The sequence below is a fragment of the Thalassophryne amazonica genome, chromosome 5 (genome assembly GCF_902500255.1).
Source record: "Thalassophryne amazonica chromosome 5, fThaAma1.1, whole genome shotgun sequence".
Taxonomy (NCBI): Eukaryota; Metazoa; Chordata; class Actinopteri; order Batrachoidiformes; family Batrachoididae; genus Thalassophryne; species Thalassophryne amazonica.
Genome location: NC_047107.1, coordinates 47484651 through 47497496, shown reverse-complemented (window position 1 = coordinate 47497496; position 12846 = coordinate 47484651). Strand labels below are relative to the sequence as shown.

Below are 12846 nucleotides of genomic sequence, written 5' to 3'. Positions count from 1 at the left end.
GTGGTTTTGTTTCAGATTATCCATAAGTACACAGAAAATTTTGCTGAGAAAAATTTACTCTGCTGGGATAACATTTGGTCCCAGTCTAAATAGAGTAAAATATACTCTATCACAGAGCTCAGTCAACTCAGCATAGTGTAAAAAAAACTTCTTGGAGAGGAACCACTTGAATTGACAAGATGGTGTCCCCGACCGAACGGTCCCCCCTAATAATTGGTCCGCCCTGCCTTCACTGCGCATGCGTCATCAGCCGCAGTTCACTGATTTTCATGTTTCTGCTTAAAACTGCACTCCAGTCATCATCTACCTCAGCGATAGATATCTGAAGCTTTTGTACAACAATCATTTCCACATAAATTCACCATTATTTCATCGTAAAAGACTGAGGAAGTGATCAGAGTGGCGCAGCCACACAGGCTGCTGTTGCATTCCATCTGCGTAGGTCATTTCAAAACATTAACGATTATTGCCTAATTTCTGCATAAAATGGCCTCGTTTCTGCTTAAAAATGACTTTAGAATGATTTAAAAGGTTTTAACTTGTCATCTGATGGTTACTAATCCCATTAATCCATTTGATTGCTTTGAGTGAAAAGAGTCTGTCTGCTGTGGTTGTAAATGACTCATGCGCAGTGGAGGCAGGGCAGACCAGTTTTTAAGGGCGGGGGGGCCATTTGATCGGCGACAATGGTAGCGCTGCTTTTACTCTATAATAGAGTGTATTGTACTCTATTTAGACTGGGACCAAATGTTATCCCAGCAAAGTATATTTTACTCAGCAAAATTTACTGTGATTTCCTGTGTGTTACTATTTGGAGTCTCATCCACTTCATACTACGGAATCTGGAGCTAAGCACCAGCACCAATGGTCCTTAAGGTCTACTTACTTCACATTCACTCACTCACTCACTCTCACCAACCGCTTAGTCCAATTAAGGGTCACGAGGGGCTGGAGCCTATCCCAGCAACCATAGGGCGTGAGGCGGGGTACATACTGGACAGGATGCCAGTCTGTCACAGGAACCTACTTACTTCAATCCATATCAATTAGGAATTAATAGAAGTTACAATTTTGTTTATAGTAGGCTCAAAAATTGACAGCAACCATAGCAGACGAAGGAGGGAAGCTTCCGAGACACTAACGACAACTCTGAAGGCTTTACAAGTTTGTATGGATGCTACTGAAGAAATTTAGAACGTTTGTCTTTTGCTTCACCAGGTACAGCTTTGAAAGAAGATGTGATACGAGGGCTGTCAATAAAGTAACGGTCCATTTTATTTTTTTCAAAAACTATATGGATTTCATTCATATGTTTTTACGTCAGACATGCTTGAACCCTCGTGCGCATGCGTGAGTTTTTCCACGCCTGTCGGTGACGTCATTCGCCTGTGAGCACTCCTTGTGGGAGGAGTCGTCCAGCCCCTCGTCGGAATTCCTTTGTCTGAGAAGTTGCTGAGAGACTGGCGCGTTGTTTGATCAAAGTTTTTCTAAACCTGTGAGACACATCGAAGTGGACACGGTTCGAAAAATTAAGCTGGTTTTCAGTGAAAATTTTAACGGCTGATGAGAGATTTTGAGGTGATTCTGTCGCTATAAGGACTTCCCACGGTGCGAGACGTCGTGCAGCGCTCTCAGGCGGCGTCATCAGCCTGTTCAAGCTGAAAACCTCCACATTTCAGGCTCTATTGATCCAGGACGTCGTGAGAGAACAGAGAAGTTTCAGAAGAAGTCGGTTTCAGCATTTTATCCGGATATTCCACTGTTAAAGGAGTTTTTTTTAATGAAAGACGTGCGGACGGATCTGCGCGTCGGGACGCAGTCGGCGCGGTGCAGGAAAAACACCTCCGTGTTGATAACCATTTGTAAAATCCAGGCGGCTTTTGATGGCTTTCAGTGGAGTGAGTATATGAGAAATTGTTTAACAGGCAGGACATGTTCCAACTTGTCCTTAAGGCTTTCAACAGAGGTGCGACGTCTCGCACCGTGAAAAGTCCTTAAAGCGACAGTCTCACCTCAAAATCTCTCATCAGCCGTTAAAATTTTCACTGAAAACCATCTTAATTTTTCGAACCGTGTCCACTTCGATGTGTCTCACAGGTTTAGAAAAATTTTTGAACAAACAACGCGCCAGTCTCTCAGCAACTTCTCAGACAAAGGAATTCCGACGAGGGACTGGACGACTCCTCCCACAAGGAGTGCTCACAGGCGAATGACGTCACCGACAGGCGTGGAAAAACTCACGCATGCGCACGAGGGTTCAAGCATGTCTGACGTAAAAACATGAATGAAATCCATATAGTTTTTGAAAAAATAAAAAGGACCATTACTTTATTGACAGCCCTCGTATTTCAGACGCAGAATGTCACAAGGCACAGGGGACACTCAAGTCTAGTTTTAACGTGTTTTTGTTACTAAAACAAGAAAAAATTGTATGTACAATATACTTTAAACTACTGTAAAGGCAACCATAAGATAGTCTCTACAAAGCTATAGTAAAGTTCACATTTATTTAAGAACAAAGTTGACTTGGTTCAAGATTTTATGATATTAAAAACAAACATCCTGCCATTGTGAGTGGCTGGCCTCAGCAGAAACTACAAATCAACACCAATAGCAGCCAAAGGCATGAACATGAAGCACTTTTTTTAGAGAAACAAGTAACTGCCTTTTTTGACCGTAGGGATAAATGTGGAGAGTAAGGATAGGGATCATACAAATGAACTGTTTTTAATAACACAAGCCATACAATTTCAGGATCTGATTAATTTTAAACCAGTACAAATAATATTTAAAGCAAGAAATAATCTACTTCAAAATAAAATAAAGAAATTGTTTTTAGAGAGAGAAGGCGGTTATTACTTCAGAGGGGAACTGAATTTAAAAATGCTGTGTGCCAGAAAAACAACTTTGAAAAAAATTGTGTTTCCGTGGTAGGGTAAAATTATGGAATGCTCTAACAGATGAACTTAAGCAAAGTAAAACATTCATCAGTTTAAAAAAATATACAAAATGCATATTTTATATAAATATCAAGGTGAAGTACAGCGATTTAATACAGGACAGTATGGCACTGTCAAGAAATATTTTATTCTTTTGTTTTTGTTTGTGTATAAGTGGTTTATTAAGGTATGTAACGGGGTAGGAATAAAGCTTATACTTCCGCCTATTCCATTTTGAAGATGTCAGGAGTGGGAAATGTGAAATGTAAATGTTTGAAATACTGTAAATAAGTAAACGATCATCCTTCTGCTGCGCCTGTAGGGAGTGGTAAGATGGCTGCCCCACGGCGTTCCCAAACAGGAACTAACGGTGAGACACGCCCACAGTCGTCTAAAAGCGAGTGTTCCTTCAACTTGTTACTTTTCGTATTTATTTTTCTCTCGTCATGCTCACCAGCATAAAAAAGTTGAAAGTAAACTACAAGCCTGTTAATGAACGGAACATTTTCACAAATGGCGACTGCGTTTTGGGTCAAATCATAGTGGAAGTAGCGAAAGAGTGCCGTATAGGCTCTCTGTCCATTAAATTTAAAGGAAAAGCCAGCGTGTTGTGGACTGAACAACACGGCAAAGTTACTGTTGTCTACCACTCCGAGGACAAGTACTTCAGCAAAAAATGTTTCTTTATTGGGGACCGCAGAAACACTGGTAAGTCTATTTATGTTGATATTTACACTATGAGGGGATTTTAGATGTGGATCAAAAATAACTAAATTAATCCATTTATTTATTTGTTCTTAAATTAGTGACAAATCCTGTTGTTCACAATGATCTTGTCAGTTAAAAACAGCGAGTGAGCAAAACAAAGGCTGTGTATAGGAGTCTGAGGATGCAGGAATCAGGGAACGCTCCAGAGCGTTACCGCTGGGGTGGGTTTGTGGTAGAAATGTTTGCAGGATAGATGAAATGATTGTACTATGTTCATTATTGAAGGATTCGTCTCAGACTGGAATGTAAACCATTACAGTTTTGAGCAAGTGGATTAAGGGTCATATCCAGGATGAAGTTTGGAAGTTACTCTTCTAAGCAGCTCTCAGACTCAGCTAAATTTGAGTCCATCTTTTCCTTAGTAGTTATTTGGTGTGCCGCTTGGGATTAAATGTGTACTACTTTTAAGTTCAAAGACAGAGCCCAAGAAAAAAGTTACCTGTCTGGTGGTGTGCCTGCTCAAGAAAGTTCATACAGAAGGTGACTAGTTGAGACCTATTTTGGTAAATGAACTGTGGTGAGTTATAAATGGCCATTTACAAGTTGTTATGCAATTCTTGGCCACTGTCATGGACTGAGGTTACTTACCCCCATACCAGATTGGTGAAAAACGGGGAGATTGCTCTGTACCAAGTTTACCTTTTCTGTGTGCGGACCAAATCTGGTTTACAGGCAGGTTATTATTCTCCATAAATTAAAACCGGTGAACGCCCCCCCCCCCCAAAAAAAAAAATTGGTCCGCCCTGCCTTCACTGTGCATGTCATTTGGGTCCACAACCGCACGTCTGAGACTGAGTTTCGACAGCCAAAGCAATTAAAGGGAATAATGTGATTATTAACCATCAGATGACATTGAAACCTCTTAAATCATTCATCATTCATCTAAAGTGGTACATTTGTAGTGAAGGCGGGGCGGACCGATTTTTAGGGGAGACCGTTCAGTCGGTGACACCGGCTCTCAGTCCTTTCTGCATACAGAAAAGGTAATTTATTTTTATTTATTTCGTTTACACAGTGCCAAATCACAACAAAGTTGCCTCAAGGCACTTCACACAAGTAAGGACTAACCTTACCAACCCCTAGAGCAAGCACACAGGCGACAGTGGTAAGGAAAACCTCCCTCTGATGATTTGAGGAAGAAACCTCAAGCAGACCAGACTCGAAGGGGTGACCCTCTGATTGGGGCATGCTACCAACACAATTGACAATATGAATATACAGAAAATTTTGGGGGTCCATGCTTGTGAATATGATGCTTGTGTCACCATTTGAAAGATTGTTTCAGTTATCTACATGGACTAACACAAAGTTGAATGCATTATTTCCTCACATGATAGGTGCGTTGGCCCAATTCACTTCCAGTCAACTTAACCCTTTCATCATCTGCTGTTAGAAAACAGAAACTAAAATTGTGACATTGGGTGGCATTGGAGTGGTACATGGGCTAGCAATTACTGTGTTACCAGACAAGCACCATGAGGTATATCGTGCATCCACAAGGGCTCCTTCACACATAGTACGAATGTGGCCCAATTGCGCTTGAAGAAGGAATCGTATGCAGTACGTGTAAAATCGGAGCTGCCTCCAATGCCTCATACACCTGTTGCTACAACTATTTGTGTACACCAGCAGCCGAAAGATAGTGTGCCCTGTGAGAACCCATTTGATCCCTCTTGCGGCAGGTGTCTGCCAAATTTTAGGTGACACACACGAACATCTCACACCGCTCGCTTGGCACTTAGAAAATGTGGGGCCATTCGCGGTGTTAGCATGAAAACAATCAGCAGACAATCGCTTTTGAGCTGGCAGTGAAATTTGTATAAGTGCCCCCAAGACTGTGAAGTTGCCAAGTACACATGTGGCGTGTCAGAGTGTTGGCTCCCCCCACAACACGTGTACGTGTGTTTCACATGCTTTCCCCTGCTCCCCCCCAACACATGGGGTGCATGTAGATCGGACACGCGCATGTGTGTGCTTGCTGTCCTCACGTGGAAATACATTGAAACATATCGCTTTTGCGACGGGCTGGAGAGCACACACATTGACAGGCTGTGCCAGCTGAAATGGACCGTCAGTTTATGTGGACACACAGCAGGCAATCTGACTGCCACGTCTGTCTGACAGGACATGCGTGTCCTGTGAGTGGCGCGCTGCAGAACTATATGACAAGCCAACTGTGTGACAAATACGCCACTTTCAGTCATGTATCAGCAGAAATATGATGTAACAAATGCCGTTTGGTCAGTTATCACTGTGCTTTTTTTTATTCTTTTTCTTTTTTTTTTTTAAATACATTTCTCTCTTTGTTGATTTTAGCCATTTCACGCTCCTGTCATAAGACAGTGATTGTAGTGCAGTGGTAAAGTTTCTGTCTGGTAATCAGAGCTTTTGTAAGTTGCAGGTTCGATTCCCGTGGGTAGCATGTATTTTTCTTTTTTTCTTTTTTTTTTTTAACAGGAGCTGCACAATGTGGTTACACATGCTCCAGCTGCTGGTACTGTGCTCCCGCTGTGACGGTTTCATGCACGCTCGTGCATGACACTGTTGCATGCATGAAACCTTCACAGTGGGCTCATTCACGCCTGCCTGTCGGCTCAGTGTTTTTGTGGTTCGCTCACACAAGCTGTTCCACCGTGATTTGCCCTGATTTGTACTTATTTGTACGATGTGTGAAGGGGCCCTGAGATATATCAAGAGGTATATGGCACATAGCACCCAACAATAATCCATCAAAGTGGCTATTCATAAGTCGTCATGATAATATGCAGTTCTGTCCAAACTTAGCCGTATTGATAATATAAAATGTTATCCATAAGTAGGCATTGTTATTATCCCGTAGTGTTTGGGTTCATCCCATAGCCATTCATGCGTGGCATATATGATAAGCTATGACCCACTGCACTGTGTGAAAAGCTGTGGTGTAAGTGGTATGACATAGGACTTTTTAGCCAAAGGCCCTGGGTTTGAATCCCGGTCATGTTGAACATTTTCATTTTTGCATTAAACTTAAAGTATAAAATATTTCAATTAGATGTGGTTATGATATATGTCACAGTCATCATAACCATACATAATTACAAATATTTTGGAACCAGAGAAAGTGATTAAGATTATCACTTCCCTATGTAGGGAGGCACAGAAAACAAAAGGTATGTAGCCTAATAACCATATGGCCTCCTAAATTGACAAATCAGAAGCACTACGTACAAATAGAAATGCATAATATCAGTACAGTTATGTATGGATAGACACGGGCATAATCCATGGTTGAAGGTTGTACTCAATAGCAACTGGACTTCTTGTTTAATCTTCAGAATGTTTACTCTCTCACTGAAGTCATTTCTTCAATCTCGAGAAAGCTGTACATTAACGGAGCCTGTTCTCCCCCCAGGTAATTGCAGAGAAGCACTTCTGACAGATGAATGTGGTACAGCCTGTAAGTCAAATCACTAACTATAATAAATTTCACAATTCTTAGGCTATATTTACATTAAATCAGATACCTTCAAAATACATGAAAACCACTGGGCAAGTACAACTGTCTGCCAAATGGGTAATGTTGTTGCTCCCTTTGGTAATTGATGAAGAAGGGCGATCAGAATTTAATTTATTTTTATTCCCTTACAGTTCAGATTTGTATTTGTATTGTTCAGAATGGATTTCCATGCACCAACAATGTCCACACTACATGTGTAGGATATGATAATGTTATAAGGTCACAAAAAAGGAAAATAAGTTTTTTTTTGACAAGGATCGGGATCAGCAACTCTTATTTTAATGCTTCTTTTTTTAAAAGACAGTGATTTTCTCCCCACAAACATTAATAAAAATAATATTAATAAAAATATGTTGACTGGCACAACCTTTGTTGGTTGGCTGCAACAGTTATGCAGAAAAATTCCATGAAAAAACTAAAAACATTCCATTAAAAAAAAATTATTACTAAAACACCCAAACAGTCCAACTGTTTCCATAGACTTTTAAAATCGGAGTCAAGCACAATACCCTGTACGTTACTTCTGAAACATTTTATCTCTATTTGTCAGCAAATTGGCAGTAACCCAACAATTCCTAACCTGCGATCTTGATTAAAATTTAACAAAAGGACAAAGCCGCTGAGCTAAAATGTAGCACCCCCAATGCTTGATGATGACACTTATGGTATGGCTTGAAATTTGAAGGTCTTTACTGTAACTCAGCGGTAGACTAGCAGAGATTTTGATTGATCAGTAGGTGGCCTGATCAGCTGTTGTTGAATTATTTAATCATGACAACAGTCATAATTTCCCATTTGTAAAATATGCATCAAATGGCAGGACCCTCCAAGGGATAAACATCTGTGTAGGATGTAAAAAGGCAAGGCTTAATACAAAGACTGTGGAATAGTTGTGATAGCTTATTCATTTGGTGCCAAAACACTTTTTTATGGTGCTTTAGATTCACATCTATGAATCATTGTACTGCTCAGACTGAAAGTGTGCAATGCATAGCGTCAGCATTGTTGACACATTGTTGAAGTGTATCTTTTGTTAAAGAGATTATTACTTGAGGCCATCAAATATGGCCATCGGGTATTGTGAAGGGTTTTTGTCCATCCGTCTGTCTGTGCTCAGCATAAGTCCAGTTCTATTACTGCCACAGTCATCAAATCGACAGGTAACATTCTTTGGACACAGACCTTGGACAAGTTCAAAGATGGCTAACTTTGACCTATTTTAAGAGGTTAAAATGTCACATTCGGTACAAAATTTTATGGTGTGAGCTTGCAGACATTAGTGTGGTGACGCCATGTCCTGGTTGCACTAGCTACTAACTTTGCTTTGTTTTTGGCGAAATATAAATACCTTTCTCATACGAGGTCTGTTAGAAAACTATCTGACCTTTTTATTTTTTTTAAAAACTATATGGATTTGAATCATGTGCGCTTGCATCAGCCAAGCTTGAACCTTCGTGCGCATGCGTGAGTTTTTTCACACCTGTCAGTTGCATCATTCGCCTGTGGGCAGGCTTTGAGTGAGCACTGTTCCACCCCTCTCGTCGGATTTTCATTGTCTGGGAAATGGTGAAATGTGAACGCTGTGTTGATCCGGGACGTCGTCTGACTACCAGAGAAATTGCAGAAGAGGTGGACATCAGCACTTTTGCGGCACATTCCACTGTTACAGGAGATTTTGTAATGAAAGACGTGCAGAGGAATTCACGCGTCGGGACAGAGCCGCAATGGCGCACAACAAAAAGCACGTCCGTGTTGGAAGTCTCACAGGACAAGTTGTGACATGCCCAGCTGTTACACAATTTCTCGGATACTCACTCGACTGAAAAGCCACCGAAAGCTGTCTGAATCTTCCGAATGGTTTCCCACACGGACGTGCTTTTTGTTGTGCGCCATTAGCAACTCCGTCCCGACGCGCGAATTCCTCCGCACGTCTTTCATTACAAAATCTCCTGTAACAGTGGAATGTGCCGCAAAAGTGCTGATGTACACCTCTTCTGCAATTTCTCTGGTAGTCAGACGACGTCCCGGATCAACACAGCCTTCACTTTGGAAATGATCTGGTCGTTTCAGCCTGTCGATGGCCGCTTGGAGGGCGGCGCGCCCTCTGCCGCTGTGGGCCATCTTTAATCCGGTTGTAATGGTCCTTAATCTGTGTGACGCCCAGAGTATCCTCACCGAAAGCCGTCTGAATCTTCCGAATGGTTTCCACTTGGCTGTCTCTCACAGTTTCTGGAAAAATTTGATTCAGCGCTGCTCCAATCGCTCAGCCATTTCCCTGACAATGAAAATCCGACGAGGGGGCTGGACCAGTGCTCACTCAAAGCCTGCCCACAGGCGAATGACGCAACCGACAGGTGTGGAAAAAACTCACGCATGCGCACGAAGGTTCAAGCTTGGCTGATGCAATCACACATGATTCAAATCCATATAGTTTTTTTAAAAAATAAAAAGGTCGGATAGTTTTCTAACAGACATTGTACATTACATAAAAGCAAAAGAGAAATAAACACTTCTAAAACTGAACACTTAACATCTCTGAACTGATTTACAAGAGAATTCGCGGATGTTAGCGTGCATGCTAACTTCTGCTAACTCAAAGCTAACTTCCTATGGTGTTAAATTTGTCTCATTAATATCCGCAAATGCACAGATAGTGATCTACAAATATTCCTTGATTTACACAACTTCTGCTCTTCTCAAAAGCTCATATATAGACGCATGCAAGGCCTCCTGCAGATGCCGTTGAAACGCAAATATTGTTTTTGCTTGCTTGATTGATTGATGGAGGGGCTTTATTGAACACGTACAAATTGTAAGTAAGACAATAGGATCTTAATAATTAATTAAACAACTGCAAATTATAAAGAACACAATAGTCATATAAACGAGGGTATTTTAGAAGCGTTATATCTTTGCTGTTGTTTTTCAGACAGCAGCACTGTTGGTCCAGGTTGCCATGTCTACCCATTCAAGTTTCACTTCCCTCAGGAGTAAGTCTTGATCAGCTTTTATAATAATTACTTTTATATATTTGTGTGCTCCGTCTTGCCCAGTTGCTGAGACTTTTCCAATAGGTTTTTATTGTCTGTCACATTTTTAGAAGTTGTCAGGTGATCCTAAGTCTCTTCAAATATGTGTACCCCAGCCAGAGAGTTAAAAAAAAACAAAAAAACTTAATACTTCTATTCATTCATTTTCTGACACTTGTCCAGGTCTAAGTCATGGTAGCAGCTCATCCCATATTCCCCTATCCTCAGCTAAGTGCTCTTATTCTTTCTGGCATATACTGAAGTATTCTCAAGCCAGCTATGAAATGTGTCCTGGGTCTTCCCTGGGCCTTTCAACAAGTCTGACGCACCTGGAAGACTTCCCTATGTTGACAACCAGGGGACATCACATGCTCGAGCCTCCTCAGGCAGCTCCTTTCATTGCAAAGAAGGAGCAGCTCTGTTCTGAGTCCCTCCCACATATTTGAGCTTCTCACCCTTCTGAGTGTCAGTCCAAATACCTGATGAAGGGACTTCATTTCTGATGCCGTTCTTTCAGCCATTACCCAAAGCTCACAACAATAGGTGAGTATAGGGGTGTAAATTAACTGGTTAATCAATAGCCTTGCCTTCTGGCTATTTAACCTCACATGGATATTAGAAGGGGACTAGGAATATGCACAACTAGACTCAATGTGTTTTGTGGACTAGGAGAAGGTGTATGACCAGGTTCTATGGAATATCCTCTGGGAGGTCTCTGAGCCATATTCAACTCCTTTGTGCCCACTGTCCAATTTGTGTGCACTCTCAATCACAAACAGACCTTGATATGACCCAAAAGCATTGCTCCCCCCAACCCCTTGTCTGGGTATGTCCCTTGAGTATGAGTCAAAGACCTCTCATACCATTAGCCTCTTAAACCCTAGAGTCCCCAAATTTGGGGACTTGCCCTGTTTTGAACACTCATAACTAACCAATGCTGACACCAGCATACACTTATTATACATCAAAATGTCAAGCCAAGTCTCCTCTACAAAAGTATCCACTTCAATCACATATCAACTAACCACAGCTGAAACAACCAAGCAAATAAAGACATAAATCAGATTTCATTTTTTTGGTGAAAAAAAACCTCATTTATTCCTACCGAGTATTATTGACTTTCACTTTTTTGCATCCACAACATCCCCTAGGACCTGTCTTTTAGCTGATCCAAACTTTTGCATTTTTGACCTTGTACAAGCTGAGAAATAAATCATAATGTATGGGTATGTGATTTCGGTGAAATAAGCTCTAGGGCTTAAGGGGTTAAACCACTGATTTCAAAGTACAGGATCAGATGATATTAAAGCACACACAGTATAGATGACTGTAAATACCACCACAGAAGTGACTGGTTGCCACAGAGGGGTTATCAAGTAGGCACCCTCACTGGTCAACATTTTGTCAATTAGCCCGTGATGCTCCCAGAGGGCTCAACAATGGATTCCCCCATGCCAGAACCACATCACCCTGCGCCATCCCAGCCTGCTACTTTGGGGCCCATGAGGGACCTTGCCTCTTTATCCACAGCCACTGGCTGCTTCTGTTTGCTGCCTCTTTCAGAGCTTTGATGGCCACCTGCAGACTATGACCTCTATGACCTGGTTAATGGTGACAGTTGTTGCTCCACTTCTGCAGGGCGGACCTCAGTACTCCATTCAGTGTTTCCCATTCATTCACCCCAAGAGCTTTAAGCTTTTCTACTCCCTTGCGTAAGGAAATTTGGACACACAAGTGGGAATTGAACCAGCAACATTTCAGGCAATGGGTAACTGGCTCTACCAAATGAGACAGAGTCATCGAAAGACAACCGGCACTTGAAAATGTAAAACAATAAATGTAACACTGGCAAAACTCCAATGTTATTGCCAATCTCACAATTCTTGGAGTAAATATCTGATGTGACTACAACTCAGATGGAAGAGCCAGGTTTTCATGAATTGAAGAGCTAGTGGTTTAACTTCTGTTTGTGTACATGAATGCCCTTCAGAGGTGGTAAGTGTGGTCCATGCAGAGTGCTGTAAAATGAGAAACCACTCCATAAAGTTTGTTCTTTTTAGATTTGGAACAATTTTGAATTGGATTTTTAATAATGACAAGTGAATAACATTTACTTACAAAAGTAAGAGAATATACCCAGTTAAACTTACTCAGAATTTCTGTGTGGTAATTGTTACCAAGGTTTTTTAAACGTAAAACTTACTCCATATTTTCTCTGTGTGTGTGTGCATGAAATTGTAAGATTATAAAAAGATTATAAAGTACTTTTGTTGTTGTTCTGCTGTCATAAAAATGTTAAGTATGCTTATGCCTCTGTGTTCATGCAGGCCTTCTCTTCTCTTTGCATTAGGAGCATTCCCTCCTCCTTTAAGGGTTCCTGTGGTAAAATTGTTTACAAACTTGAAGCCAGTTTGAACAGGACAATGCGGGTTGCGAAGAAAGATTCCACAAAGATAACATTTGTGTCTACAGGAGACTTGAGCAGAATCCCTGAGTTAATGGTGGGTGTTATATCACTGTGATTCTCTCTCACTCCTATGAGCAAGGAGTTGTCCCTCAACCAGAGTGCTTAAATATCCTCCTTATTCAGTCACATTAAGTGGGTTTATGAATG

General features: G+C 41.3%; 1 protein-coding gene across 1 annotated transcript in view; it reads left to right on the top strand.

The window, feature by feature from the left end:
• The first annotated feature begins 3339 nt into the window (after positions 1–3339).
• Positions 3340–12846, top strand: part of LOC117509949 — a 64647-nt gene continuing 55140 nt past the window's right edge. Inside the window, exons 1-4 of the mRNA XM_034169559.1 lie at positions 3340–3647; positions 7099–7143; positions 10133–10193; positions 12583–12733. Of these exons, the coding sequence (XP_034025450.1) occupies positions 3386–3647; positions 7099–7143; positions 10133–10193; positions 12583–12733 (519 nt within the window). The 5' untranslated portion in view covers positions 3340–3385. The remainder of the gene's footprint in view (positions 3648–7098; positions 7144–10132; positions 10194–12582; positions 12734–12846) is intronic.